This window comes from Trichomonas vaginalis, chromosome I (genome assembly GCF_026262505.1).
Source record: "Trichomonas vaginalis G3 chromosome I, whole genome shotgun sequence".
Taxonomy (NCBI): Eukaryota; Parabasalia; order Trichomonadida; family Trichomonadidae; genus Trichomonas; species Trichomonas vaginalis.
In genome coordinates this window covers 12,647,393-12,673,904 of record NC_067203.1, presented here as the reverse complement: position 1 = coordinate 12,673,904, position 26,512 = coordinate 12,647,393, and the positions used below count along the sequence as shown (strand labels likewise).

General features: G+C 34.1%; 17 protein-coding genes and 4 pseudogenes across 21 annotated transcripts, besides 3 other annotated features; 10 read left to right on the top strand and 11 right to left on the bottom strand.

Moving 5' to 3' along the window:
* Nucleotides 1–1,222: part of a mobile genetic element that runs on past the window's edge.
* On the top strand, nucleotides 146–841 carry TVAGG3_0975840 (uncharacterized protein; the record flags this gene model as incomplete). Its single annotated transcript, XM_001296684.2, has 1 exon — nucleotides 146–841. One exon carries the CDS (start codon nucleotides 146–148, stop codon nucleotides 839–841), a length of 696 nt encoding a protein of 231 aa, XP_001296685.2.
* A 1,740-nt stretch (nucleotides 1,223–2,962) lies between the features above and the next one.
* Nucleotides 2,963–3,325, top strand: TVAGG3_0975820 (uncharacterized protein; the record flags this gene model as incomplete). The annotated part of the gene is made up of 1 exon (XM_051253829.1): nucleotides 2,963–3,325. The coding sequence occupies one exon, from the start codon at nucleotides 2,963–2,965 to the stop codon at nucleotides 3,323–3,325; it is 363 nt and encodes a 120-aa protein (XP_051079403.1).
* Nucleotides 3,326–3,343: 18 nt separating this feature from the next.
* On the top strand, nucleotides 3,344–3,586 carry TVAGG3_0975810 (serine threonine-protein phosphatase family; the record flags this gene model as incomplete). The annotated part of the gene is made up of 1 exon (XM_051253828.1): nucleotides 3,344–3,586. One exon carries the CDS (start codon nucleotides 3,344–3,346, stop codon nucleotides 3,584–3,586), a length of 243 nt encoding a protein of 80 aa, XP_051079402.1.
* Nucleotides 3,587–4,069: 483 nt separating this feature from the next.
* Nucleotides 4,070–20,867: a mobile genetic element.
* TVAGG3_0975800 (uncharacterized protein) lies at nucleotides 4,595–4,837 on the bottom strand (the record flags this gene model as incomplete). The annotated part of the gene is made up of 1 exon (XM_051253827.1): nucleotides 4,595–4,837. One exon carries the CDS (start codon nucleotides 4,835–4,837, stop codon nucleotides 4,595–4,597), a length of 243 nt encoding a protein of 80 aa, XP_051079401.1.
* TVAGG3_0975790 (uncharacterized protein) lies at nucleotides 4,887–5,327 on the bottom strand (the record flags this gene model as incomplete). The annotated part of the gene is made up of 1 exon (XM_001319586.2): nucleotides 4,887–5,327. The coding sequence occupies one exon, from the start codon at nucleotides 5,325–5,327 to the stop codon at nucleotides 4,887–4,889; it is 441 nt and encodes a 146-aa protein (XP_001319621.2).
* Nucleotides 5,358–6,931, bottom strand: TVAGG3_0975780 (annotated as a pseudogene). The gene has a single exon. A coding segment is annotated over exon 1 (1,574 nt).
* Nucleotides 6,959–7,387, bottom strand: TVAGG3_0975770 (uncharacterized protein; the record flags this gene model as incomplete). Its single annotated transcript, XM_051253826.1, has 1 exon — nucleotides 6,959–7,387. The coding sequence occupies one exon, from the start codon at nucleotides 7,385–7,387 to the stop codon at nucleotides 6,959–6,961; it is 429 nt and encodes a 142-aa protein (XP_051079400.1).
* On the top strand, nucleotides 7,433–7,681 carry TVAGG3_0975760 (uncharacterized protein; the record flags this gene model as incomplete). The annotated part of the gene is made up of 1 exon (XM_051253825.1): nucleotides 7,433–7,681. One exon carries the CDS (start codon nucleotides 7,433–7,435, stop codon nucleotides 7,679–7,681), a length of 249 nt encoding a protein of 82 aa, XP_051079399.1.
* TVAGG3_0975750 (uncharacterized protein) lies at nucleotides 7,705–8,486 on the top strand (the record flags this gene model as incomplete). The annotated part of the gene is made up of 1 exon (XM_051253824.1): nucleotides 7,705–8,486. A coding segment is annotated over one exon (782 nt), but the record flags the coding sequence as incomplete, so codon positions are not given.
* Nucleotides 11,115–11,888, bottom strand: TVAGG3_0975740 (organellar and viral DNA polymerase type B; the record flags this gene model as incomplete). The annotated part of the gene is made up of 1 exon (XM_051253823.1): nucleotides 11,115–11,888. A coding segment is annotated over one exon (774 nt), but the record flags the coding sequence as incomplete, so codon positions are not given.
* TVAGG3_0975730 (organellar and viral DNA polymerase type B) lies at nucleotides 12,119–12,491 on the bottom strand (the record flags this gene model as incomplete). Its single annotated transcript, XM_051253822.1, has 1 exon — nucleotides 12,119–12,491. A coding segment is annotated over one exon (373 nt), but the record flags the coding sequence as incomplete, so codon positions are not given.
* On the top strand, nucleotides 12,581–13,055 carry TVAGG3_0975720 (annotated as a pseudogene). Its single transcript has one exon. A coding segment is annotated over exon 1 (475 nt).
* On the bottom strand, nucleotides 13,074–13,340 carry TVAGG3_0975710 (uncharacterized protein; the record flags this gene model as incomplete). The annotated part of the gene is made up of 1 exon (XM_051253821.1): nucleotides 13,074–13,340. The coding sequence occupies one exon, from the start codon at nucleotides 13,338–13,340 to the stop codon at nucleotides 13,074–13,076; it is 267 nt and encodes an 88-aa protein (XP_051079395.1).
* On the bottom strand, nucleotides 14,782–15,723 carry TVAGG3_0975700 (organellar and viral DNA polymerase type B; the record flags this gene model as incomplete). The annotated part of the gene is made up of 1 exon (XM_001299640.1): nucleotides 14,782–15,723. One exon carries the CDS (start codon nucleotides 15,721–15,723, stop codon nucleotides 14,782–14,784), a length of 942 nt encoding a protein of 313 aa, XP_001299641.1.
* On the bottom strand, nucleotides 15,972–17,006 carry TVAGG3_0975690 (integrase core domain containing protein family; the record flags this gene model as incomplete). Its single annotated transcript, XM_051253820.1, has 1 exon — nucleotides 15,972–17,006. A coding segment is annotated over one exon (1,035 nt), but the record flags the coding sequence as incomplete, so codon positions are not given.
* On the bottom strand, nucleotides 17,098–18,606 carry TVAGG3_0975680 (keratin-associated protein family; the record flags this gene model as incomplete). The annotated part of the gene is made up of 1 exon (XM_051253819.1): nucleotides 17,098–18,606. A coding segment is annotated over one exon (1,509 nt), but the record flags the coding sequence as incomplete, so codon positions are not given.
* On the top strand, nucleotides 18,832–19,542 carry TVAGG3_0975670 (annotated as a pseudogene). The gene has a single exon. A coding segment is annotated over exon 1 (711 nt).
* Nucleotides 19,795–20,318, top strand: TVAGG3_0975660 (annotated as a pseudogene). Its single transcript has one exon. A coding segment is annotated over exon 1 (524 nt).
* A 2,212-nt stretch (nucleotides 20,868–23,079) lies between the features above and the next one.
* Nucleotides 23,080–26,512: part of a mobile genetic element that runs on past the window's edge.
* On the bottom strand, nucleotides 23,750–24,386 carry TVAGG3_0975640 (uncharacterized protein; the record flags this gene model as incomplete). Its single annotated transcript, XM_051253818.1, has 1 exon — nucleotides 23,750–24,386. A coding segment is annotated over one exon (637 nt), but the record flags the coding sequence as incomplete, so codon positions are not given.
* TVAGG3_0975630 (uncharacterized protein) lies at nucleotides 24,887–25,051 on the top strand (the record flags this gene model as incomplete). Its single annotated transcript, XM_001286824.1, has 1 exon — nucleotides 24,887–25,051. The coding sequence occupies one exon, from the start codon at nucleotides 24,887–24,889 to the stop codon at nucleotides 25,049–25,051; it is 165 nt and encodes a 54-aa protein (XP_001286825.1).
* On the top strand, nucleotides 25,071–25,611 carry TVAGG3_0975620 (uncharacterized protein; the record flags this gene model as incomplete). Its single annotated transcript, XM_051253817.1, has 1 exon — nucleotides 25,071–25,611. A coding segment is annotated over one exon (541 nt), but the record flags the coding sequence as incomplete, so codon positions are not given.

Sequence of the window (26,512 nt, the reverse complement as noted above, 5' to 3'; positions counted from 1 at the left end):
TGCACAAGAAATCGAAAATGCGATTATCAACTCTTTTCCAGAAGTTATCCTTCATTGGTGTGCAGTTCATGTAATGAGGGCGTTCAGAAAAAATTTGAAAGATTATGCATTTGAGAGTTCAGACAAATTGATATTAGATACAAAAATGAACTATCTTGCATACGGCAGAAATGGCAAGAAAGAATGGATTGAACCAACGTTCAAAAAAATTCTGGAAATAGCCGAAAAATTCCCAGAATTTTCAAAATACATACAAAATCAATGGATATCAAACCAAGAAAGATGGACAGCCGCTGAAAGAGATGAAAATTTAGCTCTCACAAATAACATTTCAGAATCGATTAACAAAAAAATTAAATATTACTACTTTGGCGGAACAATTTTCATGAGATTTGATCGATTTGTGATGAAATTAATCGATTTTATCGTTCCTTCATTTTATTACAGAATTTCTCAAGATATAAGGCTCAGAGACAAAATTCCAAATCCGTTGCCATCTGAAAAAAAGCCAAAAAAGTCTACAATCAGACTGGATACAGAAAAATGTATAATGCTCACTGATAAAATTAAATCGTTAATAGTTAACTCATCAGCAAACTTAAATACGCTTCAATTGGGTTTAGATGACCTACTTGATAAAGTTGTCAAGGCAGCAAAGGTTCAAAAACGAATGACCCAGTATTTTTCGAAATTAAGTATCCCAATGGAAATCAAGCTTAGTATTCTCACGCAAATTACAGAATTTGGATGCAATACCCCTCAATTCATTGTTGAGAATGCCAAGTCTTTTCAAGATAAAATTATTACAGATTTCCACCTTCAAATTTATACAACATTATAAAAATTTATGAATAAAAACTTGATATAAAATAACATTTTTATTTTTACTAAGAAAAAAAGGTTTTTGATAATAAATTTATTTTATTTCGAAAAAGTAGCAATAATCGTAAAAGGGTATTGATAGGCTTGCTAAAGTAACTAATTTTAGCTGTCAAATACTTTTGTATTTTGAAGTAAATTAGTATAAATTTGATATTATTTTAACTCCCTTTGAAAACCTCAATTTTCCATACAGAGGGAACGGGAATAGCATCCAATATTCCCTGAGAATGGTTGCGCATTCTCAGTTCCCTCTATATTTCGAACGAAGCTCTCATCGGTCTTTTTTTTAATACTAAACGTTTTTCCCCCCTGTCACTTTTAGCTAAAATTTGGGTTTGCCAAACTAATCTCACAGTGAACTTGATTATTAAATAGAAGATTAAGAAGTTTTTGAAGTTTCCATTTCGAGATTGGATTAAAAGTGAGATGATATCAAAAATGTAAATATCACAAATATAAATTTCGAATAAAGGTCCGTAAAGAAGATGTGGCTCCTATGAGAAAATGGAACAATTGTATTACGAAAATAGCCCTTGACTGTCAAAGAAATCTTCTCTCGGAAATTTCACGAAATTTCAAAACGAACTCTGATCGAATTGGGGTTAACTTTTATAACTGTCACATGCACAATGTAAATCCCTACATCCGAATAAGCTCAAAAAATCAATTTCCCAAATTCAACAGGATCTCTCATCGAATGAACTCTTGGATATTATTGATGAACAATCTGTATAATCATATAGACATTTTGTGATAACTTTTGCATCTTATATCCTTAAAAATAGAAAGAGAAACGTATGAATATTTAGAATTGTCTTCATTATTTTAGATGTTAAGTTATTTATTGTGATGACTATCCATTTCAGGTCAGGTGAGTGGGGCTTCCAGGCGCGTTGTGCCCTCTAGCCCCTAAGAAATTTTGCCCAAGACCCAAGAGGAGGACCGAACCCCAGCCGACTAGCCGGTGACAAAACCAAAACCGTTGTTATTTAAATCATATTAATAGTGTCACTTTTTAAATATCACTTTTTATATCGCTTTTCACAAATTATATATGTTTTCATGTTTTGTCACTTTTCTATCACTTTTCGGGTAAAAACATTTTTATTATTATATATAAATGAATTTTACAAAACCACCGTTACCGTTCTTTGGAAATAAGAGTAGATGTAAAGATATTATATTGAGAGAACTTAAGAAACTACCGAATGGTCTAACATTTGTAGATTTGTTCGGTGGAAGTTTCTATATATCCCATTTGTGCCATTCAATATTCCCAGACTCAAAGATTATATGCAATGACTTCGACAACTATATGGACCGTCTCAAACATATTCCAGACACAAACAATATATTGACTGAGTTAAAAGAAAAGATACCTATAGGTAAGATGGAACGTATACCATTAGATAACAAAAATATTGTGAGAGAGGTTTTGAAAAAAGCAGAATATATAGACTGGGATAGTATATCTGCTAGACTATTATATAGTGGTTCTATAAGAGTTCATGACATTGAAACACTTATGTCAAAAGTTTTATATCTTAACTATACAAATGTTTTCAAAGAGGACATAGAAAAATATATTGAGGGTATAGAGTTTGTGAGATGTCATTGGACAGAGTTGTATAAAAAATATAAAGACAAGGAAAATGTTTTCTTTATAGTGGCCCCGCCGTTCTATAACACATGGGATTTTCAATACCAAGTAGACTGGACTTTGAGAGACTCTTTAGAAACTTTAGACGTTATACATAACCATCCATGCTTTTACTTTACATCCGATAAAAGTGGTTTGGAAACCGTTATGAGATGGTTAGAAGACATACATGACTATGAGTTTAGATATGACAAGATAGAGTATGAGAGAGGTCCCATAAACTGGAGAAAGTGTCACAATAAAGAAATTTTATTAGTAAGTAAATGTGGTTTGAAATAGGACTACTTGTTTTAGGTTTTTTCCATTGTGTCATTTATTTATTTGACGTGGCAGAAAAGTACAGAGAATATGAAGATGAACCAATGCCTGCAAATGTTCAGCATATGTACTCGTAAGATATATATTTTTATCTAATATTAAATGGACGCACAGAACTTAGCGAATGCACAGCAACCTGGACAACCAAACCCAGAGAATATTCCAAATGAAGTTAGAATACAAACTGCAATGGCAAACTATGGTCAAGTGCCAACAGATGTACAAATGCAAACTGCCATATCAAATGACGCTGCGTTAGGTTTGCCACCATGGTATGCAAATATGAGATGGAAAGAGTTTTATACAAACCCTGAAGTGGGATATAAACAACTTTATGCAGATGACGCGAACACAGGAGTTGACCCAGAATATGTTTTCTACCAGAGGAGAAACAGAATGTATGAGCTCCAGTTAAAGAATGCTATGGAACTCAACAGGAAACGCAAAAGACTAGGTGGACATTAGATTTTTACATATAGTAAAATGGGTTTCTTTGGAAGAATAGGAAACTTCTTTCGAAATGTTGGAAGAGGTATATGGAATGGAATAAAATCTGTCGGAAGAGGAATTTGGAACGGTGTCAAAAATATTGGTAAAAGAGTAGGTCAGTTCGTTGGTATTATACCTAAAGACCCTGAACCAGAAGAACAAGCTCCTGTAATACAACAGCCTGAACCTGCACCACAATCAAGTTGGCAACCAAATCCAACACCTCAACCGTATTAAAAAGTTATATTTTTATCGTTCGATAGTAGTTGTATATGAAACTAAGTTCTAAGTAAAACGCATGGTATAATGGAATTATTCTTTTTCTTCCATCTGTAGTAAACCATACTTGAAAGTCTGAAATACTTCCACTTGGTGGTTCGTATAACTTTGTAGGTTTTTCGTAAAAGTCATTTGCCAAGCATAAGAAAGAGTTTTGGGCGCCAGAAAATGAAGCATGAACAATAATAGCATCTTGATCGAAACATCTTTAAATAAATATGGTTCATCTCTTGCATATCGACTGTAAATATTTGCTAAAGGAAGTTCGACTTTCTGATTTAACATTCTTTGCAAATAATACCATGACATTGCAGTGAATTCTGTATATATTTGTTCGTCTTTATTTGGATTGTTTTCGTAGATTTGAAATGACACTTGTGAATTTTGTTTGTCATATACAATTCTCACATAAAGTGTGCTATCGGTATTCGCATATTCATCAGTTAGTATACAAGTCTTGGGTATGGTGGCACTGCGTTCCACCTTACCCAATACTTGTGAATTTGACACTTTACAAAACCGTTAACGTATATTTTACAACATGAACGCAAAAACCAACTTAACCTTAAATATTTACAAAGCCGCCAACAATTTCACCTCACTAACGAACTCACTAATGAAAAAATAAACGTTCTCATAAATTTTCCTCAATATCTTCATCATCAGTGTTAACCATATTGTAGTCATACTTGAAGCCATAAACTTTCTCTAACTTCTTAACGTACAATTTACATAACTTACCTTCGTCATCGTATGGTTTAATGATATAACTATTTCTATCTTTATACACAGTCAATGAAAAGTCAACTGGTCTCGGATGTATTTGAAAGAACATGTTATGCTCAGGAAGGAAGAATAAATGTTTAAATGTATGTTTGTTATACTGTGGAATTCGAATGAGTTGCTTTTGTTCTGTCATTACATCCAAATAAAAATTTTCAGTAAAAATAAAACTAATGAAATATTTTATTCCTCACTGTCGTCTGCTTTCTCCAACTCTTCTAACTTCTTCTTAAGTTCAGCAATGTTGTCCTCATGAAGTTTAATCTTTCTCAAAATTCCTTCTCTATCTAATGGTTGCTTTATCTTTCTAAACTGAACTCTACCATCCTTCATAGTATGAACGTAAAAACCTTCTGGAATAGTTCCTGATTTAATGTATTCTACCAAGAACTTTTGTTTCATTGCTTCAGTGACTTTAGTCGTCATTTTACTCTAAATAAAATGTTCAAATAAAATAAAACTAACGTTATTTTTTTCAGTAAGGAAACGCAGGAGTTTTACGATTTATTTGAGGAGTAGGTTCTGGTTTAAATGTTGGAGTCGGTTTAGGAGTTGACTTTTGAACAGGAGTTTGTACTTCCATAGGTTCAGGAGTCATTGAAGGTTTTGCTTGTGAAGGCGTTGGAGTTTGTTTAACTTCAGCTACTTCAGTATTATTTACAACATTTGCTTTATTTCTTTTCAACATCATAACTGCTCCTGCTGTAGCTAGCAAACCTAGTGGGAGACCATATCTTATATAAGGACTTGACCAAATGCTATTTTTGACAGGAGCTGGTGGAACACCTAACCTTGGTGAAACTGCTCTTTGCCATTGTGCAGCTCGTAAGAAATATTCAATAGGTGCTCCATAATCGTTTGGTAAAGTTTGTTTCATAGATGGTAAAGGTTCACGAGAGCTTGATGAAGAACTCATTTATAAGCTTTAAAAATAAACGTTCATCCTTTATTCCTCACTGTCGTCAGCTGCTAAGTTATAGTCATCTAATCTTATTATTGGTATGCCTGACTGTCTTACTTGTATGGCAAAGCAACAATCCCTCATAAATCCAATAAGTGGCTTTGGTACATTTTCAGTTGCTAGTTCAATAGGTCCTTTAACAGACAATTTGTATGTTATTGGAGCAGTAGATGTTTGACCTTGCTGGAAGCAAAAGTCCACTTCTGTTGGAAAACCACATAAGAAATGTGTGTTGTCATAGCTATCCCATTTATGTTCCACACTACCATCATCCACCAATGACCTCATAACATCTTCATTAAATCCTATATCATATCATTGTTTGTATTGCAGGCGTTCGCAACCATTTCATAAAATACAGGTCCATATGATTTTTCAGGTTCTGCAGGCATATTTCCATAAGCTCCATGGAAAGCTGAAGATATTTAAACTTAGGGTTCTCAAAATTAACATAATAGTTGTCTTTCTTTCTAAATAGTGCCCAAATACTTTTAACATTAATAGGCGTATAAGCTGCTGTAAATGTTGCACTTGAACTATCTGTATTCTTTGAGAATGAACCGTCCATAGGAATCCAATCCATAACTTTAACAGGAAAACATAAAGCCTCGTTTGTATAATGTTGTACAAGTTCTGTATAAATGTTAGGGTCTAAAGAGAATGACTTTGGATGAATGAAACATTCATTAAAATCCATCTTTGTTCGAAATAGTTGCTGGGTTACAGTTGTAATAGTAACTGTTCCACTAGCTTCTATGCCTTCGTTATCATAGTGAATGGTTCATTCCATGGAACAAATTTATTTGTCGGTGGATTTGAATCTGAAGCAAATGCAACTTTAAGAGTTGGATTGAAAGCAATGATATCATTTACAGATATAGATGTGCATTGTAATGCGTCGCTACTGAACTTTACTTTAAGCTGAATGTTACCAGCAAATGCAGGAATAAATCGATAGCTTCTAATGGTAAAAACTTTCTAACAGGAATTCTTAAACGAAGCTTAAAATCAAATGATTTTCCTGCTGTAATTGGACCACTAACAATTTGTCCTGTTCTGCATGTTCCCAAATGACTCCATACATCTTCATGTCGAGTCTTTGAGAAAACATCTACTTTCTTTATTTGTTCGGTAGTTTGTGAGTTTGAAGTTATATATGCTTCTTCTCTTGCGTTGTCTTGAGAATATACGATACGACCATTTGCAAGGATTTGATATCCAGCAACTGCATAGAAAGCGTCATCGAAACCAATCCAAAATCCTGGTGGGTTTGTTTTATTGGAACCTGAACCAATTTCTTTATCTGCAATAAATTGACCTTCCATTTTATACGTAATGAATGTATTGTAAAGGTCCAACATATTTTCACCAGGAGGTGAGAGATTGAATGTTACCCATGTGTTATCTTTAGCAGTTCCAGGTTGTGATGGAATCTTTGCGTCAGAATATTTTCTATTAGTGTCACCAATTTGAACTGCATTGTCTATGATATCGAAATATGAGCGAATCTGATGAATATGCTCTGCTGGAGTAAATTCGTTTAACTGTTCGTTCTGCATGTATTTACTTCAGATAAAAATATCTATTTACTTCATTATTCTCACTCTTCTTCTTGGAATTCGTGGTGGAAGTTGTTTCTTGACATTTTCAATGAACTCTACATTCTCTTTTGTCTCAACTTCTTTCACTGGCGGGTCAGGATTCTTTGACTCGGTTTGTTTTTCAATGAAATTCACGAACTTTGCAATAAGCTCTTGGTTCGTTATTGAAAGTACATCTGGCTTCTTTTCTTCTGGTTCTTTTGGTGGCTCAGTTTGAACAGAAGGTTTTATATGGGCTTCGCCCTCGGTGTCATGCACCTTAATGTTGTCGCTCTCTGCATTCGCTAATGGAACCTTTCTTTTTCTTACGTATATTTTACCATCTTTACTCTGACTTACGTAATAGAAAGGATGTTGTATTCCTCTTGCGTCATTTAATATAATAGACTCTCGCTCTGATTTTGACAAGCTCATTTTACACCGGTTAAAGTTTTAATTTAGTTTTTTATCTACAGTCAAATGACTCAGACAAGTCCTACGGACAAGACCCAAGGGGTCATAGATGTTGAAGCATTGAAGAAAGAAATTCGTGAGCAAATTTTATCCGAACTGAAGGAACAAAAGCCAGAGAGACCAAAGAGAAAACTTAGTGAAAAACAACATGCTGCATTAGCTGCTGGAAGACAAAAGAACCCACGTTTGCTGGCGAAGAAAGCTAGAGAAGAAGCTGAAGCAAAAGCTAAAGAAGCTGAAGCAAAGAAAGAGTAAATGGTTATTTTTATCCGAATTAAATGTATAGACAAATACCTTTATCTGTTGCGTTCAGTAGTGAAAACCCTGACGTCAAAATAAAGGGGAACAGAGTAACGTTTAAGTTTCCAACAGACTGGATTGTGAACATAAATGAAGAGAAGTACATTGGCATAACATCTATGTATATAACACGTGCTTTCAGAAAGGTTGACTTTATACTTCAAGTCGAGATAGAAAATGACGAACAGTCTTTAAGCGCCCAAAACATTCACATATACAAATACTTTAAAGACGATACAACATTGTTGCAATGTATGATTTCATTTAATGAGATGTTCGAGAAAAAGTTCAACATTGAAGTACAAACTTTACAGCCTTTACGTGAGTTTCTTGCACAACTGAAAGAAGAAGGTAGTCAGCCACAACTTATAGACTTTCATTATGAATTTAATGAAAATGAAGATGGAACACATGACTGTCAGTTTGTTGTATTCTCACCATTCAATGAAGTCGCTAAAGAGAAAGAAAATCCATTACGTATAAGATTTCAAATCTCTGAACCAAGTGATGATTTCAAGAATGTTTTCAATTATGATGCAATGCTTCCGAGGCAAAATGAATTTTCAAAGATTGTAACACCTGGCATTTGGGATAGAAAGCAAGCTATATTATATTCAAACTTAAGTAAGGGAGTTGAAAATGAGTTCATTGGTCATACAAGAACTTCACCACTTCCTAACCCTAAATACTATAAATTAACTGGCTTCAATCGTGAGTTTTGGATAGACATGTTCTCCACTCATGACCATAACTGCCCAGTGTTCTTACCTCCAGACCATAAGGACTGTCTCTACATTGAAGCACAACTCTTAAACTCTACCATCGCAGTATTGTAAATGACCACATGGACTTCGCCCTTGCCGCTAGCGGCTTATTTTTATCATGAATGACCTCATTGCTGACAAAAATAAATGACCTTATTATTTTTCTCATTCATGACCTCAGAACTTAAGCTTTCTTATGAATGAAGTCTTAGTCTGAATAGAAATGTTAAACTTTTCAGCAAAGCAAGGACTAGAAGACTTACATAAGTCAAATCCAATCTCTTGACCATCATGAAGTGCTTTGTAAAGTTTCATAACACTGAACTCAGAGTCTTTGTCAAATTTTCCTTGCAGAACCATTAAACCTTTATCTTCATCATAGAAACACTGAACAGAGTCAGGAAACATTTCATTAGCGGTTAAAGCAATAACATCTTGCTTCACGCCTTTCATTCTGCAGTGAAATGCAACTTCATTTAAATCATTCGTGAGTAAGTCTATGTAAGTCTTCTTTCCACAAAATATTGACTTGTATGCTAAACTTTGTTTATCTTTTGTGATTTCTGCAAAGTCGCTATGAAATTGACCAAGGTTTTTACCAATGAGAACTCTTCCATAACGTTTCTCAAACTCTTCAGCTAAACGAGGGATATCTTCATTGTAGAGATGCATACTGTCCGTATCGCTATAAAAGATGTCCATTCCTAAGTCCTCAGCAGTACAGAATACTTCACACATTATTCTCTTCGACATAGACAGAATGTTAACACCAAGTGGACAGAAGTTAAAGTGTCTGCAAATGCTTTTCGTTAGCTTGAAAATAGTTTTATCTGAACCATCCAAACCTTCGAACTTCACTATATGGTTGTAGTTTCTGATGGCATATCTTATAGCATCTTTGTCATTTACTATGGTTATTTTTGACTCAATAGGAGATAGAATAGTTTTGCCATAAATACTGTTCAGAATGAGCTTTATATTTTCTTGCAAAGGATTTCCTTCTTTCTTATACTTTAACCTTAACTCAAACAACTTCTTTACTTCATCTCTTATTCTAATATCTCTGTTTCCATCGTAATAGTATCCTTGCAACACTTCACATTTGACACCTTGATATTTTATGAGGTCTTGTAATGTTATATGGTCAACATACATTAAACAGCAAGTGTTTGAACTTCTGGGAACGTTAAGTTCTGGATTTAGTTCAGGGTCACAAACTATTAAAGGAAAGTGTCTGGGTATGCCAATCTCTGTTATCTTAATGAGAACAAAGAAGCCTGACATAAACTTTTCACCAATGGGTTCCTTTTGGTCGTCATCGAATAAATGTCTCATGAGATACTCTGTGCTTAACATCTCATCCTTCAATACTTTTGGAATTCCTTCTAAAGTATAAAGTCTTGCTATAGCGGATGGATATAATGAAACAGCGTCGAAGTCAGCAATGAGTTTCTTTTCGCTCTTTTGTTTCATGTTATCTGACAACATACATCTTCCACCTTGAATGCATCTCGAAATAAATTCTCTTGGTTTATTTGAGAGGTCATAAAGATTTCCATTCGGGAAGTATACTCTGTTCTCAAATAATTTGTTAGCAATTGAACAAATACTAACGTAGTCATAAACGTTTAAATCAAATTCTTTCAATATGTCATTGCGGAACTTAACAAAACCTTCTCTTAAAATTCTTACATCTTGTTTGCAATAAAATGTGCTATATTTTTCTAAGTCGAAGTGGTTTTCATCTATTCTGCAACCTTTGATGGAATCTATGTTTTTCATAAATGTATCTGCATCCTGGATAAACTTACACGCTTCAGAAATGACACCAGTTCTGTTGTCATTTGCTAACAAAGTACTGCTGTAGTAGTTGTATGGAAATACTTCTTTCGGTCCTGTTTGTAAGTTAAACATAGCAGGAAATAGTTTAAGCTTCTTATTTATAACACTGTAAGAGTCTTTTATAATAATTGCCCTTCCTTTATATAAGCCAGTTATTTGCATTGTTCGTGAACCTTTAATGATGGGAGTTCCTTTCACTTCTGTCATGTGTCTTAAGATGAAGTTTATATCATAGCTGAGGTTATGGAAATATATTAAACTCTTGTCAGGAAGTCGTTCCAAAAATTCTGTTGCACAGTTCTGACCCCAAATGCTTTGACTCACTGAACCATCTTCACTGTCGTAACAGATGTTAAAAGCTTTATGAAAGCCATCCGTACTACACTCAAAGTCAGCAAAGAAAACATGCTCAGGAATGAACTTACATTTAGCTTTATTTACTTCTTTTGACTCGGCTTTCTTCTTCAGTTGTACACAATACTTTGGAGCATATGTCAAATCTTTAAATGGTGCAAGGTTCTGTTTATATAGTCAGTCGTATATGTGAAAAGTTCTCCATAAGAAATAGGTTCGAAATATTTGCACTCCCACAATGTTTTCATAACATCCCATAGCGGTGTAGTTCTATCCATGCGAACTACATATTTATCTTCTCTCTTTGTATAAATCTTCATCTGTTTCTCAATGTTCATTCCACCACACTCCTTCAAGATTTCTATATAGTTGCGAATGAAATATGTTGTCATTGGAAGTCTTTCATTTAGCATGTAGTGGTCTTCAACAAGAAGTAAGTCAATAGTTCGAACAGTTTTACATTCTTTTGGTATGTATCTCTTTATTTCATTATGTCTTGAGTCATTGAAGTAACCAATGGTAACATTAAATGCTATACCTGTTGCGTCAGAAATTTCTTGTACTTTACTTTGAGGAAAGTCTCTAACACGAATGACTTCTCTCATGTGGTCAATAGTTTCTTCATTTACTCCAGCCTGAATGCAAGCATAAACGAAACAATTGTCCTCTGTCATAAGTGCTGCAGTTCTTTTGTTCAGTTCATTGAAGATTTGGTAGCGTTCAAGATTTATAGGTAACGTGCAAAGATACTTCCAGAACTGACCGCTTCTCTTCTTATAAAACTTCTTTTCACCAAGGATTTCATTCCAGAAGTCATCTATATCTTGTTTATCTCCTGTTTGTTTAAGTCTGTTCAATAATCTTTTCTGTCTTTCTGTCAGTGTGCTTTCATCTCTATATGGTCGCTTCTGTGGCTTTCCTTTCTTAACATCTGACATCGTTAAGCCTTCATATTCTGTTAAATCATACATCTTTATTTCAGTAAGATTCTTTATGTTTGTCAAGAAGAAGTCATAGTGCATTTCAACAATACCTGCGGCATTTGCTTCTATCTCTGATATAAAGTTCTCCTTCAAGAGCTGATGTAGTAATGTTCCAATATTATTGAGGTTTAACGTAGAACATTCATACTTTCCACCAAGTTTATAACATACCATCCATCTTTGTTGGGAGTTTATTTTAATCTTCTCTAAGAGTCTCATGAAAACCTTACCGAAATGTTTGTGTAAGTAGTCTCTGTTTGGTTCATCTAAAGCTTCGATGTTAAAGTCAATGAGTCTATTGCCTGACTTCACATTTCTCTTCCTATTCTCTTCATCTTTCTTTAACCATCTCTCACCTTCTTTTGGTTTGTCGTCAATGGAATGAATGACATCGTTAGCTTTGCGAACTTGTTCTATAGCACTTTTAAACATCTCTCTTCTCTGTTGTTTCAGTGTGTCGTCTCTCTTTCGTGTTTCACCAACGTTTGCATTTGTTATGTCAAACATCTCTTGACGAACATCATGCGAAAGAGCTTTACGAGTATGACCAACGTTCGCATTTGTTATGTCAAACATTTCTCTTCTTACTTCATGAGGTACTGAACGTCTATGATATAAGTCAATAGCAACGTCATTTAAAGGAAATGCTCTTGCATTTATGAACTCATGAATTCTATCATAAGTTATTTCACCATTGTAGTCATTGAGGATGTCAGCGAGTGCTTTTTTGTTTGTCGCGTAATGTTTTGCAACATCTATGTTAGCTTCTGTAAGAAGTTGTTTTATTTCCGAGTGTTCTAACTTAGACAACTTCCGATACATCTTTAGTAGGAAATAAAAAAATTTCTTAGAAAAAAATTAGCTTAGATTTTTTAAGGCTAGTTTTAAAATATTTCGAACTTTTTATTATAATGAAACACATGCAAGATTGCAAGTTCTTTTCATACAATGCTCTCGCTAATGCCATCAAGAATGAGTTCAATGGTGCTGCAAACGTTAATGTTATCTTTAACAAGAAGTTTGTGAAAGAATCTAAGTTCGGTCAGTATGTCAGACCATTAGCTATTGTCATTGACCGCAAACGTTATACTTCACAAGAGTTAGCAGTAGTTTTGAAACAAAAGAGTTTCTTCGTGAATGTCAAAGATACTCATTATACTGTCATAAAGAACTCTAACATTGACTTCTTCAGTATTGCTATTAAATCTTTCCGAACAGAAAGAATATAAGAAGGGTGAAACAAATGTGAAATATTATCCTTCATCTCTGAAGACAATAACGAACAAAGATGTTATACAGAAATTCTTACCAAAGGTTGAAGAAGCTTCTATTGACATTGACGAAGGAAGTGAAATGGTTGAAGAAATAGACCCTGAAGCTATTTAAGCAAAAATATATTTTTGTTCATTCTTCCTCTTTGAAGTTGTCGAAATATTCTGTTATCTTTTCTTTCAGTAATGTTAAGTCTTCTTTGAATGTAAGTATTGTGCAACCTTTGATGTCATAGTGTGTTTGAGGTAACGTATCTTGAACTATTTGTTTCACATCTTCATTCGGTGTCATTGAAATCGGTAAGTTTTCACGATAGAACCAGTTTCTGTCAGATTTATATATTTTAGCTAAGTCATAAAAGCTCTTGTTGTTTCTTCTGACTAAATGCAACATAACCATATCTTTATCTTCTTCTTTCTCCAACTCTTCAGTATATATCATATACTTATAACTCTTTTCCTTTCCTTTTGGTACTGAACGTGGTATTCTTTTCTGTATGCTTTTGTCTTTGGATTCAATGACTTCATCTTTTGCTTGAAGTTTCTTTTCCATCTCTCCACGTTCTGCTTTATATAGTTCATCTAACATCATGAAAATATAACAAGCATAACGGAGCCAAGCCCACATTGCTACAGCATTTACTAAAAGTCTATGAACATAATATCCTTTCAAACCAGGAGCCAAATTCTTGCGATTTTCGTACGGAATCTCTTCTCTCGGTTTTCCGAGGGAAGCAATCATATGAGGAAATTCTTCTAAAAGTTCTTTTGTCTGTTGGTTTTCAAACCAATGATATGCTTGCTTTGTAGAACGAAGAGCATTCATTATACTTTGCATTTGGTACATGTCATCTTTGACCGAACGAATGAGGCGAAGTTGTTTGTTATATTGTATGTACTCGTATTCTTCATTTATGGCTTCATGAACGATAGCAGTTGTTGTGTTCTCTGATGTTGACATTACTGTCATTTCATACAAGATAAAAAAATAAATAAAAAAAATTCTAACGTTATTTTCTGACTTTCACAAAAGACCAAAAATAAACGCTTTACATGTATTTTTCAGCAACTTCGTCAAATAATTTTATAGCTTTATCTATCTCATCTACTTCAAACGTTTCTTTACCTTTCATGGGAGCACCATACATTTTCTCAAAAACTTCAAGCAGTTCTGTTTCTGCAGCTCTCATATCATTAACGAACACAACCTTGACTCTATTGACTGTACTGTCATATCTTTGAGTTATATTATATGGTCTTCCTATCTTATATCTCTTTGTATTGAAGTCCTTCGGTTTCTGAACGATGTAAAGTAAGCCTTCACTGCAACGTTCTGAGTCGAATGAACCATATGTTATGAAGTTATATCCAACAACTGGGTCTAACCATAACAAAACTATTGGTATAAGACTTTTGTCAATGAAGATATGCTCTTGTTCCATGAAATGCTACTGATATCATAAGCTCAGGATTTCTTGTCAAAATTTTCTGAGTTGAAGCATTTCTAACCCAGTCCTTTGTTTTCTTTCCAGATGGAGATATAATGTCTGACAAAGAATATTTGTTGTATTTCTTTGAGTATCTTACGTTTAAATCACCTATTCTAACCACTTTGGTGTCATTGTCAATCTTTCTAACTGTTTCAAACTCAATGTTTGTCATTACTGTCTTTACATACAAAATAAAAATTTTTCTTAGAAAAAAATTAGCGTTATTTTTCTGTCATAAGGAAATGTCAAAACTCATGAATTTTCGTGAATTTCCTTAAGATAGAAAAAATAATGTTTATGTTAGCATGTTAGATCTAACACGTTTTCTAACCACTTTTCTAACATAACTATTTACAAGCGTTTTACATGGTATATGTTGCGATGGTTCATGACTTTAAACAGTTTTGTAGCTTCTATTTCTTCACGAAGGATATCAAAAATTTTAACTATGCCGAAGGTTTCTTTATATTTCTTCTTGACATCAGATAATAGGAAATCGTCAGCTGTTGGATAGTTTTTGTTCAGAAATGCTAACATGTCCATTTTATCTTCTGCTGGTTTCTCTACTTCTTTCTTTAAGTCAGCATAGTCGTTTCTCATACGTTCTATCTCTTTGACGGAGTAGTTATATTTCCTCATTGCTGCTTTACATTTTGAACATTGCGGATTCATTTTTGCGTTATACATTGAAATTTGACCTGCTAGAACAACTAAGGCGTCAATGGTTTTCTTTAACTCAAAAGTTGTTGGTTTTATTTGTCCATTCCATATTTTACATCTTTTATCTTTATCTCTTATCTGCCATACACATTCAGCAACTAATGAAACAAAGTTGTCGTATGTCTTAAACTCCCCAGATTTATATATGTCAGAGATGTTCTTATATACCATGTCGCAATCTTTGTCCATAACTTTATGGTTGCAATGATATCCTAGAAACTCATAGTTTACTTTACGTATGAACTTCTTTATTTCTACTGAGTCAGTTGGTTTCACTTCTATTTCATCGAATTCATGAATAGTTAGTTTTTGTTGCTGAACTTCCGGTAATTTGGGTAAATGGTCAATAATATCCTGCATGTCATAAAGATACTGTTCATTTGTTTCATCTTTCGCACTACAGTCTAAATTACTTGTTAAAAGTTCTTGCTTAATTCTTTGTATTTCTGTCTCAAAAGTATATGAAGAAGGAATGAAGCTTTTCATCTCTACTAACATAGATGTTGGATTCATAACTAAAGAGTTTGGTGAAGTTGTTGTTTGAAGTGTTGTAGAACCTATTGTTGAAATCATATCTTTACATACAAGATAAAAATTTTTCTTAGAAAAAAATTAGCGTTATTTTTCTTTCATAAGGAAATGTCAAAAATTCATGATTTTCGAGAGTTTTAGACCATGTTAGAAAAGTGGTTAGAAAACGTGTTAGATCTAACATGCTAACATAAACATTATTTTTTGTTCATTTATGTTAAAATAAATGGTACCTTTAATGATATCATGACTGTTCTCGTTCATGTCTGATTTACATCTAATGAAAAAGTTTAGAAGAATTTTCTTATTCTTTCTGGCATGTTTTTATCTTTCCAATACTCCCGCTCTAATGGTCCCAGATGTGTTGGCTTCGACTCTCTCAAGTTCTTAGATGGTATAACATCTTCAACGCCTCCTTCATATCTTACTTTATAAGTGTCATCGTTTGTGTTATAGCCAAGTATTTCAATAACCACTCCTCGCTTTGCTTCGTCAATGGTTTCAGCAAGTTTGCCATTACTACTTTCGACTAATTTATGACGAGGATAAAACGCAATAGAGTCGTCAGCAGCTTTTATAAGATATCCATTACCTTGCGTAGAGTCTACGATATAATAATTTCGACTTAACCTTAAACGTTTCTTTGTCAACGGTTTGTCGTCAAGAACTACACGAACTTTTGTACCAGGAATGAGGGTAAATTGTGTTGAATTTCTGATATTTTGTGTTTGGCTTCGTTTCTTTTGTATATACTTTTCTTCTTGTTGTTGTGTCATTGAATTTGGTGTATGTCCTGTTGTAGAATGTGTTGAGGAATTATATACTTCGAGAAAATGTTTCATTGTTTCTTCGGTAAAGTCTCGCTCTTGATTTAAATCTCTGAGAGTCCTTATGAAGCGGTTTATGATACCGAGTATGTTATGGTTATGGTCTTCAGTAGTGTAGTGAGTTATGTTATGCTTAATGAGAAAATCTGTGATTTCATTGCTGAGGTATGCTGAATCCTGGTCTGATGTTAAAGTACTTGGACTATGTTCTGCTACAAACTTTTGTAAAACTCTTAACACTTCACGAGTTCCTTTATTTTTCATTGGATATGCATATGCTTTACGAGTGTTAACATTAATGAAGATGAGGAATGGTTTATGTCCTCCTTTTCTGCTTTGAATGAGAGTGTCAAATTGGTATGCGTCAGAAGTGTTGGAGTAAATTGGTAAAAAGTAGTCGTAAGGGTTTATTTTTGTTTGATGTACAACATTTTTGTCAAAGAACTTTTTCACTTCAGCTCTGTTAGTAAATCCCCAACTTTTTGCTGCTTCATTGAACTTCTTAAATGACCTCCATGGATGTTGTTCGAATACTTCTTTCAAGCTCATTTATGTAAAGTTAAAGATTTTATTCTAGGCTCAAGCGCGTTCATTGAACGCGGTACCATGCGAATACAGTCACAAATGGTGGCATATAATCTGCACCCGAGCCTGTTGGATTTGTTGTGAAAGTGTGTGAATGATTTCCTGTGGTTCCACAGAAAATACCTGTGCTTGAATCTACTGGGTCACTTGAAATATCATATCTATTCATTCCCTGTCTATCCGAACCCGCTGCAAGATTTATATAACCTCTTTTTGTTATTGAATGTGAATGATTACCTGTTGTGTTTGTAGTTCCTGTATGAGTGTGCGGTGGAAGGTTTGCTTCTTTAATTTTCTTCGAACCTCCTGTTTGCTTTGAATATCTAGCACAGTATAAGAATTTATCTACAATCTGCTTCCACGTACCAAAACCCAGAACTGTTTCTGGATTCGTTGAGTTCATTGACGTATAAATAGAGCCTATAGGATATAATGTTTGAAGTATTTCTGTCTTTAATGTTTGAAGCTCTGTTTTGTCTGCTTTCTTATCTAACATTGTTGGTAGTTCATATGCTTCAAAGTTTCTGGCATGATCTTCGATATTCCTGCAACTGTTATCTAAATTGTTAAGAGTATCTTTTACGCTTGTACTTGGATTTTCTAATGGTGCACTTGAACCAAGGGTATAGTTCAATATTATGTCGTCTGCTCTAACAGTAGTGAAGGATTTATGTGTATGGTTCTTGTCAGCTTTATTATCATATAAATCTTGAGCAGTGAATTTAACATTATTTTCATCGTCCATGACATAAACATTTTTACAGCTAATGTCTTTCTTCGTTGTTATGTTTTCATTCGATGTTAAACCTTGTGGAAAGTTAGGAGGTTTATAATATAATGCATCCCCACCAGTTCCGCCAACCGTTCCTTCAATACTTTCTATAGCAACAGTTGAGAAGGAGTTATGTGTATGTTCTTTATCTGCTTTTTTATCTAACATTGCTGGTAGTTCATGTGTTTCAAAGTTTCTGACATGACCTTCAATGTTCATACATTTACTATTTAAGGAGTTTAGTGTATCTTTTACGCTTGTACTTGGATTCTCTAAAGGTGCACTTGAACCAAGGGTATAGTTCAATATTATGTCGTCTGCTCTAACAGTAGTGAAGGATTTATGTGTATGGTTCTTGTCGGCTTTACTGTCTAATGTAGCTTGATGTTCATTTATATCGGAGATGTTGTGTTTATGAGATTTCAAAACTTTGTTCATTGCTTCGAGTTCAACTTTGTCAGCTTTACTTTTAATAGCATCTTCAAACGTTATTTTTGACTTAACTCTCAAAGTAAATCTTGGTTCAACTAATACACCTTTAACAGAGAAAGTAGAGGCATAAATTTCATCGTTATAACTAAATGCTTCTGGTGCTTTACCCGTGTCATACTGTACAGTACAGCTTATGTCATAACCTATAGCACGAATGAATTTATATCTTCTTTCATTAACATCTTCAGTGCTTATTTGTTCATCCTGTGTTAAATATCCATGGTAGTCCGTTATAATCTGTTCGTCTGAACTTATATAATGAACATGGTTTTTATCTGCTTTTTCGGCTAATTTCTCTTCTATCTCATTTATTTCAAGTTCATGACTACCACCACCTCCCGAAGAAGTATTTTTCTTCAGCTCTTGAAGAACGTCCACTTCGCCATCTTTGGTGTCAATAATGAGACTTTGAGTTAAAACCTTTCCTGTCTTAATGGATGTTTGTAAAACTTCTTCTTCACCGTGTTCGGGGTCATGGTCGTCATCATATCTTGTGAAATCAGACAGGTTCGAAGTATTCCAGCAGGAAGAACAATATTATTGAAGAACTTTAATGTTTTGAGATATAATGATGAAACAAAGAAGCAAGATAGTTTTCCTGTTGCTGTGTATGTGAACCTAGACACAGGAGATGACATGAAAGTTTTTAACACAAAGCTTCAAACGGTAGTGAGAGAACAACTTATAGCAGAAGGACACCCATTACCTTCAGAAGTTAACATAGCATATAATTTTGAAACAAATGCAATAGATTTTAAAATCGTCTCTGCAAAGAAGTCAGGATTTACATTTAATGAAGCAGATGTATATTCGAATGAAAACTTCAAAGCTATTGCATGGTTAGATAATGACGATTGCTTTAAGAAAATCTTTAAATTCAGTGACTCAAAGATGTCAATAGATGACCTTCGTGGAATGTTACCATCGACGTTTACAGTTGAAGTTCAGCAGGATTGCTTACAAGATTGTCAATTGGTGGCGTTTGGTCTCGTGAGAACATTGTTATAAAATCCAGTATAAGTGAATTTGCTGAAGAATCTATATTATGTCTTTCAAACTACATGTATTCGCCGCCGAAGCATTATAGTATAACAAACTTTGTCAGTAAGTTTAACATAAGACTTGTCGAACCTTCTTCAATGAAAGATGTTGTGCTACCTAAAGATGGAAAGGATGGACTCATTATTGAGATGATTTTAATTGCATATTAAATGAGCTTGTTCTTGAAGGTCATTCATGATGAAATAACTGTTGTAGAAGATGTTAGCAATTGTTCAGACATTTTGAAGCGTATAGATGATATAAAGAAATAAGTTAGATAGACCGCAAAGCGGTGAGGGCGAAGCCCGTGAGAACGCTTATGTTTCATTGACTTTCTCCAGTAACGAGAACTTTTATGAGATAATATTGAAGAGAGATGATTTTAATATGGTGTAAATGGTAGCTTGGGCAGCTTTAGGCGCAATGGGAACAAAAGCATTAGCATTTGGAGCAAAAGCACTTGGAGCTTATGACGCAGTAAATAAAATGTGTGGAGGAAGAGTTTCAAAGACATTAGATGCAAATAAAGGAAAGATTGGAGGCTGGGTTGCAAAGATGTTAAGATTAAATAAAATAGGGCTCATAAATAAAGCATCCAATTTGGTTGCGACTGAGTCAGAAAATGCTTTAGGAAAGGACGATGAGTTTGCAAAACACGCAAAAGACTTTAATGACCAGATGAAAGGTGAAACAATGCATTTAAATAGATTCGATGGAACTAAAGAAAATGTTTCTTCTCCACCAGTAGTTCTTCCGTATGGTCCCTATGGAATGTATGGAAACCCTTACGAAAGACCATTTGACCATTGACTGGTGGAAGTAACTGGTATCATTACGGCCGAAGAAGAAAGACAGTCAAGTTGGAGACAGACGTGAAGAAAGCAACTAAAAAGAAACCAAGGAAGAGAGTTATAAAGCAATGAGAACGTTTATGTTATGAGAAATTTTTAACGTTAGTTTTATTTTTACTGAAAATTTTTATTTGGATGTAATGACAGAACAAAAGCAACTCATTCGAATTCCACAGTATAACAAACATACATTTAAACATTTATTCTTCCTTCCTGAGCATAACATGTTCTTTCAAATACATCCGAGACCAGTTGACTTTTCATTGACTGTGTATAAAGATAGAAATAGTTATATCATTAAACCATACGATGACGAAGGTAAGTTATGTAAATTGTACGTTAAGAAGTTAGAGAAAGTTTATGGCTTCAAGTATGACTACAATATGGTTAACACTGATGATGAAGATATTGAGGAAAATTTATGAGAACGTTTATTTTTTCATTAGTGAGTTCGTTAGTGAGGTGAAATTGTTGGCGGCTTTGTAAATATTTAAGGTTAAGTTAGTTTTTGCGTTCATGTTGTAAAATATACGTTAACGGTTTTGTAAAGTGTCAAATTCACAAGTATTGGGTAAGGTGGAACGCAGTGCCACCATACCCAAGACTTGTATACTAACTTCATCAGCATATTTTGCATAACATAAATTTATTTTATCTTCTATATTTTTTAACGCAGTCTGTAGAGAAGATGAAAGGTCAACTTGTATTAGCTCAATTTCTTCCCACATTTTTCGTTTCCCTTCAGATGTATAATTTATATGAAACCTTACAATAAATGGAAAACTTTTATCTTCTACAGACACAAATTTTATTCTTCGAAAGCCAATAGATTTAGTAACAGATGGGTCTCTTAACCATCTTAATGGGTAGTCAAAACGATAGCCTTCATGCTTTATAGTATCTAAGTCAAACTTTTGACCGACATTAGTAAAAAGTTCATCTAATGGTTTAGTTGTAGCAACTCTTGAATTTTCTTTTTCTATTGGAAGCATATTTTATCTATAATAAAAATGTCAAATGAAACAGCGTCTATGAGAGAAATACAACACAACCGACAACTCATTATGCAAGCTCTAAATAAGAACACAACAAACTTTTCAAACTATGCTAAAATATCTGAGTCATTGAAAGAAGGAAACCTAAAACTGACAATAAACCCTATGACAGATGAGTTTCTATTTCAAGACAATAAAAACAATACTGTCTGTATAAATCCAACAAAAGGAACTTTAAACGAGAAACCTATAAATGAACTTCTTTTGAAAGCAGATGTTGACAACAAAGCTGACAAAGAATATGTCATTGAAAAAGTTCAAGAAGAACATGACAGAGCAGATGCAACATATGCACAAAAGAGGATGTTGAAAATAAAGCTGACAAAGAAACTGTAGATATGTTGGCACAAACGGTTTCAAGTCATGACAGAGCTTTAATGGAAGATGGACAACAGTTGAAAGAGCTTGAGAAAGGTGTTACAGAGTTAAGGAATACAAAAGCAGACTTGACATGGATAACTGGATATGTAGATGCAACAAAAGAATATATTTTCGCATGGACAGAAGGAACATATCCACAAAAACAGCATACACATTCTATATCTGATATTACAAACTTACAAGAAACCTTAAACACTAAAGCAAATAAGACTCATACACATACCATTGCAAATATTACAAACTTACAAGAAACCTTAAACAGGAAAAGTGACATTGGACATACACATACCATTGCAAATATTACAAACTTACAAGAAACCTTAAACAGGAAAAGTGACATTGGACATACACATACCATTGCAAATATTACAAACTTACAAGAAACCTTAAACAGGAAAAGTGACATTGGACATACACATACCATTGCAAATATTACAAACTTACAAGAAACCTTAAACAGGAAAAGTGACATTGGACATACACATACCATTGCAAATATTACAAACTTACAAGAAACCTTAAACAGGAAAAGTGACATTGGACATACACATACCATTGCAAATATTACAAACTTACAAGAAACCTTAAACAGGAAAAGTGACATTGGACATACACATACCATTGCAAATATTACAAACTTACAAGAAACCTTAAACAGGAAAAGTGACATTGGACATACACATACCATTGCAAATATTACAAACTTACAAGAAACCTTAAACAGGAAAAGTGACATTGGACATACACATACCATTGCAAATATTACAAACTTACAAGAAACCTTAAACACTAAAGCAGATAAAACATATGTCAATGAAATATACCAAAGTTTAGTTGGAACAAAAAATATTGAAACTATTGTTGGTGACTTTTCTGTCAATGAAGAAAATAAATATTTTAGATGGCAGTTTGTACATTCCTTAAAAAATGGTATACGGTATAAACTCATTCCGAAAAATAACAATGAAATGTATGTAAGCTATAAAAAGAATGATGGTACACAAGTTAAAGTTCCATTAGACAACAACTGCTACTTAAACTTATATGGAGACGAACAAAAGAAATATTTCCGAGTTTATGAAATGGCAGATATGATATTACCTGACCCAGCTCCGGCACCACATTATTATGACTATGGAGATGACGACAGAACACCACATGTAGATGAACAAAAGCTAACCTTATATTTAGAATATTATAGATATAAAAGATATAATGCAATAGAAAAAACGAGAATAGTATATTATTATACAGATGACAGAAATAAATATTATAGTCAAGATTTTACCTACCCTGAAAACATCAGATTATATTATAAAAAATATTCTGACACAAACCAGAAGAAACCTGAAATAGTTGCACTATATTTTAAGTTCAAAAGAGACAATCCTATAATATCTCATATGTTTGATTTAATGAACCCAGTAGGTTCTATTTATACATCTATGGATGCAAGAGGTCCTCAAGTAATGTTTGGTGTTGGTGTATGGGAACAAATAGTCGACAGGTTTTTGTATTGTGCAAACTCTTCAAAGGAAACAGGTGGAAGTAAAACGATTTCAGGTGAAAATTTACCTGCACACAGTCATTACATAAGATTAACTACATCTCAAGCAGGTTGGCATAAGCATAGATATTGGGATTGGACAGGAATGACAAAAGGTCAAGGATATGATGTTAAAGACGACGTTAAGTTTGCTATAAATTGTTACTGGGATGACACGCAGGGAGAAGGAATCCATACACATTTCGTTACAGGATATACGCAAACAACGGGACAAAGTAAAGAATACATGCCACCTTACATGACAGTTTACGCATGGTATAGAATTGCTTAGTCGTCATTTTCAACTTCTTTAGCATATTCGTCAGGAGTTGTCTTATATTTGTTAGGAACTGTCTTTGAAAGTATACCACCTTGAACTTTGACAAGTTTGAAACGAGGTCTGACAATAGTATTTTTATCTTCTGCTTGCAGTGTGTACATTTTGCCATGTTTGCCTAAAACTTCATAATATTCTCTTGTATACTTTCTTCTATTTTTACGAACACGAATGTGAGTACCTGTCGGGTTCCCATTGTTGTCATAGTCAATAGTATTTTCATATGGGTCGCGTTTAGGTATTTCTATTTTTACTTTGTCACCTTTCTGAAGTTTGAAGCCCGGCATTCTTTCTTGTTTGTCTCTTTTGACTAAATTATTAAATATATAGTCTTTCTCTAAGTCAGGGTTGTTTTTCATTTCTTCGGGGGAGTGGTTTCCCAAACCTTTTTGTTTACGGTTATTGTAAATATTTAAAACTTGTCTCATCTTTGCCATGGAGAAGTGTCTATACTTGTCGTCATATGACATTTCATTTGCTTCACCACCTTGTGGTTGGTTTAAGTCTCTTAACATTTTTATACATCCGTCAATGACACCAAGAGCAGAATGGTTTTGGTCGACAATGAAATATTGGTTTACATTTTTTGAACGCAGATAGTTTTTAATATCATCTGATTTGAAAGAACTTTCACAGTCAGATGTCAGTTTTGTTGGATGGTATTTGTCAACGAATATTGTCAAAGCAGTTTTCACATCTAAAATATTTTTGGACCATAATGGTATGGCTTCACAGTATCTTGTGTTTTGACCGACAAATATTAGCCAGTATGGTGGTCCATCTTCTCTATACCTCGGAATGTTTTCCAAGATATCCATAAACCAAGCATTTGGTGTTGAACTAAAGATTTTTATCATGAGTGCTTTCTTTGTCGCTTTAGAAACATATTATAAGAAATGGGTTTATTTGGCGCATTAGCAGGAGTTGCATCCAGATTTTTGCCCGCAGTGGGAACAATAGCCAGAGGTGTATTTGGAGTTGGAAGGAAGATTTTGAGTACATTAGGTATACTGAAAGAGAAAGCACAACCTATTATACAAACTGTACAGAAAGGTTGGGATGTAGCACGAGATGCAACAAATCTTATTCCAAATCCTGAAACAAGAGGAAAAAGTTCAAGGATGGATGGACAATGTAGGAAGACAAGCAGGAAATTATTATAACAAAGCAAATGAATACTATAACCAAGCAGGAAATTATATGAACCAAGGTGAAAGATTCTTTAACAGAGGATATAACCATGCACAACAGTGGGTAAACAATAACCAACCTCAACCGCCTCAAACGTGGGGAATGTAAAGTTTTTTATTGAGATGAAATGAACAATGCAGCATTGAGACAAATAAGTTCAAGATGGATTTGTCGGCTTCCAGCATTTAAACCGATACCATATAGTCAGGCTCAGCATGTGAAACTGAATGATATTATTAAAGGAACCATCCCACCTCCACAACAACAACCAGTTGAAAACAAACCAAATTAAAATTTTTTACTGAGATGAAATGACCGAAGAAGTTGAAACCGTAGATTTGACACCACAAACAAAAAGTTCAGAACCATTGTCAAAACCTGTCAAAGAACTTACAGATGAAGAGAAAAATTCAATAATAGAAAGTGCCAGATCTGGTAACTCAAATCCTAACTACAAAGTCACTTTTCATAAAAATGGAACGGCTAGTATCTTAAAAAAGAAACAGACTCTCACAAATAAAATATTGAAGTCTGAAGGAGCTTTCGAGACAACAGATGGGAAAGTTTACTTCACTGACCAACAGTTCATTATAGAACATCTCATTGACTTAGAGTCGAAATATTCTAAACTTTACAACAAACACAAAAAGTTGAAAGGAAAACAAAAACAAATGGCATATGATATTTATGAAGATGTTGACGACACAACTGTTCCTGCAAGTGAAGTAAAGTCAGAGGAACCGAAAAGTGACGAAAAACCGATAGAAGAAGAAAAACCAAAAACTGAAGATAAACCAAAACCAAAGTTTAGTTTCCAAACTAAACCAAGTCAACCTTCATTAGCTGGTATGGGTTGGCGTCAAAGACTTATGGCAGCAGGCGGTTATGTTAAGTAAAGAAAAAAAATATTTTTTTATTTTTATAAAAATGCCCCCATATAGAATGGACAGAAAGTCTGCTAGAATAAAAGCAGAGTTACAAAGATATGGTTGGAGAGTTTCGAAGAATTTTAAATAGAGGAAAGGAAGACCCATAAAAGTCTATGACAAATTGTCTGGTCTTCGCTACGAAATGGATTTGGAAACAGCACGTGCCAATTATCCAAACAGACTAGAGAGGTTAGAAGAAGAACGTCTTATGGACATGCCTTTCGATGTTAGTGAACCTCAAGTTGAAGGACACGACGGCTTTGCCAGATTCTATTGGAAACATGACGAACAATTGCATCCTTTGAGAAGGAAAAAAGGAAAAGGTGAAGACGCACATGCTCCCATGGAAAGAACAAGATATTCATATGAAAAGTATCGTGAAGTTAGAAGTCAAATTACATCTGGTCGAACCTTTACAGTAAACTTTGACGAAGGAAAGAACAAAGAAGGCTTCATGGGTGTACTTGCTGCAATTCAAGACGGAAATAAGAAAGGACACAATCTCAGATTGACCATAACAGATTTGGATGGTCACATTTACTATGCACATGGCAATGAACAAACAGCCGCAAAACTTCTTGACGCTTTCAAGACTACAAAGAGAGTACAAATGGTTGACTCCGACTCAGACATTTTGAATGCAATTGAAGGAATTGCAAGTGTCAAGTTCGAATGGTACCAACCTAACCCTCAAGCAGTCAGACAACATGCTGGATACTTCCCGTTCATAAATAAGTCTGACATTGACTTGACAAGGTATGGAATTTACAATTCAATTGAAACAATTGTCAACGAACCTTGCATTCTTACATGTCTCAGGAACT